The sequence below is a fragment of the Camelina sativa genome, chromosome 20, assembly GCF_000633955.1.
Source record: "Camelina sativa cultivar DH55 chromosome 20, Cs, whole genome shotgun sequence".
NCBI lineage: Eukaryota > Viridiplantae > Streptophyta > Magnoliopsida > Brassicales > Brassicaceae > Camelina > Camelina sativa.
The window spans coordinates 29,121,634-29,123,619 of NC_025704.1; the positions used below are offsets into that span (position 1 = coordinate 29,121,634).

At 33.2% G+C, this 1,986-nt stretch overlaps 1 protein-coding gene across 1 annotated transcript; it reads right to left on the reverse strand.

The window, feature by feature from the left end:
• Positions 654-1,405, reverse strand: LOC104771966 (putative invertase inhibitor). Its single transcript, XM_010496601.1, has one exon. The coding sequence runs from the start codon at positions 1,374-1,376 to the stop codon at positions 810-812; it is 567 nt and encodes a 188-aa protein (XP_010494903.1). The 5' UTR covers positions 1,377-1,405; the 3' UTR covers positions 654-809.

Consider the following 1,986-nt stretch of genomic DNA (forward strand, 5'->3'; position numbering starts at 1 on the left):
CTTTTATATTCGATCTCACTAAATCCTAACAAAAAGATCTTCAAATCTTCATTTAAGGCAGTTACTTGTTTACCAAGAACTCCCTTTTTTTATCCACCGAGAATAATATTCTTCAAATATCTTCTCTCTCTTCAAATATTTTTCTCATTCCACCAGTGATAGGATTTGCCACGTCAGCTGCAGTTCCTTGCTATTCTCCACTTGTCTGTCCTTAAATGCAAAGTTTTGTGTCCTAGCAGACCTTTGTTCCAAACAACACTCTGCTGCAGCAACTGCATCTACAGAAGTGACTTCTTAATACTTGAAGATTAAAGTCTAAATTTAATCAGAGTAGATATAAGCTAAACGTAGTTGAACATGACCCTTCTTTTATGAATTCACTTCTCCTTCTCTCTTTTGAATCATTCATGAACAGATAACCTACTCAAATTTTGCCTCATTACCAAGCTAAATCCATCTTTTAATTTTCTATTTTTGTGCATTCTTGTGACTTTTGAATATCTTATAGCATATACACCTTATCTTCTTGATGTATATTTTTAATGGCGATTTATGTGTACACAAATTATAAAATTTGAGATGTGTGGAAAACAACCGTTTTATATTAAAAAAATGTGTTTTAGTTAGTGAAAAGGTGAAAATAAGGACAAAGATTGAAATGGTCCATCTTAGATCCATTCTTATCCCCATGAAAGTTAAATATATGTATGACCTCATATTTTCTTCATTAACTCATTCTTTTATAATTTCATAACAAAAAAGCATCACCACCTAATTAAAACCGACGACGTACTGTTTGGCTAGACACTCTACATAGGCGGCGGCTCTAAATGGGCATTATAATTAAAATACTGAGCCATGTCGATGACGTCGTAGAGAACATCGTTCTCATTTTTCACCGGAGATTTCTGTTTATTATCGTCATTGAATCCCATTTCGCAAACTCTCGGAATAGCTTTTACATTATCAATTTTAGTGGAGACTTTCATGTAATCCCGTAGCTTGAGATACTCTAAAGATTTTGTTAATGAGTCATTGCCCTCAGAATAAAGCTTAACGCAATCGCGCAAGAGCTTCCCAGTCAATTTACTCTTATACTTTCTCTCCTTCAAAATCTTCTCCACAATTCCTTTCAGGTTCGTCATGTTCGCAATAGCAATTTTTACTCCAACCATTATCAATTCATCAATATTTTTCACGTTCTTACTCTCTGGATTTTCACTGATACACGCAATGCAGAACTTGTAGTAATGTGGGTCCGCATATTTTGAAGCTTTCTTGCAAGCATCTCGAATCAGAGAATCTGTTGTAACTCTGTTGGCTTTGAAACCATCAAAGAACTGAAAGAACACAACAAGGTAAATCAATAGTTTCATTCTTAAACAAAAAAAAAATTGTTTGTGAAGCGGAACACTAGAGAGAATAGATTGAAGAATTATACTAACTTGTGATCCAATTTATAAGCAAACAAAAATCGACGTATTCAAACACTATTTTTAGATTTCATGCATCACCATTCCCTTATGGCCTATAATGATCAACGACAACTGCGGTGGACCGTAAGCTAAGCTCAAACTCATCACAAAACAACAATCTTAGTTGAAACGTTTTGATGATACTGAACTCGAATTTGATATATACTTTATTTTGTAACTATTAAAAGACCATGCATTACTATTCGAACTAACAATTAGCGGAGTATAATAATAATTACGCATGAATTTTGGCGCAAAATTGATTGTGTTTTACTGGAATAAATCTGGACTAAATAGATTACATAGCTTACCATTTACAATGCAAATCATTGTATACAAAGGGTGGAAAATCGAATTAAGTAAAGCATAATATTTCACTAGTAAATTCAAATTGCACACGAAATGGATGATATGATAATATTCCTCTCATTCATATTCCTAATTCTTCGTCTCATTCATTTTCATCACATTTATTTCTCTTGCATTTACTCTTTGCAGCCTAAATCATATA

Bases quoted from the DNA above. Each gene is read 5' to 3' on its own strand.
- LOC104771966 (XM_010496601.1), bottom strand. From the start codon at position 1,376: ATGAAACTATTGATTTACCTTGTTGTGTTCTTTCAGTTCTTTGATGGT.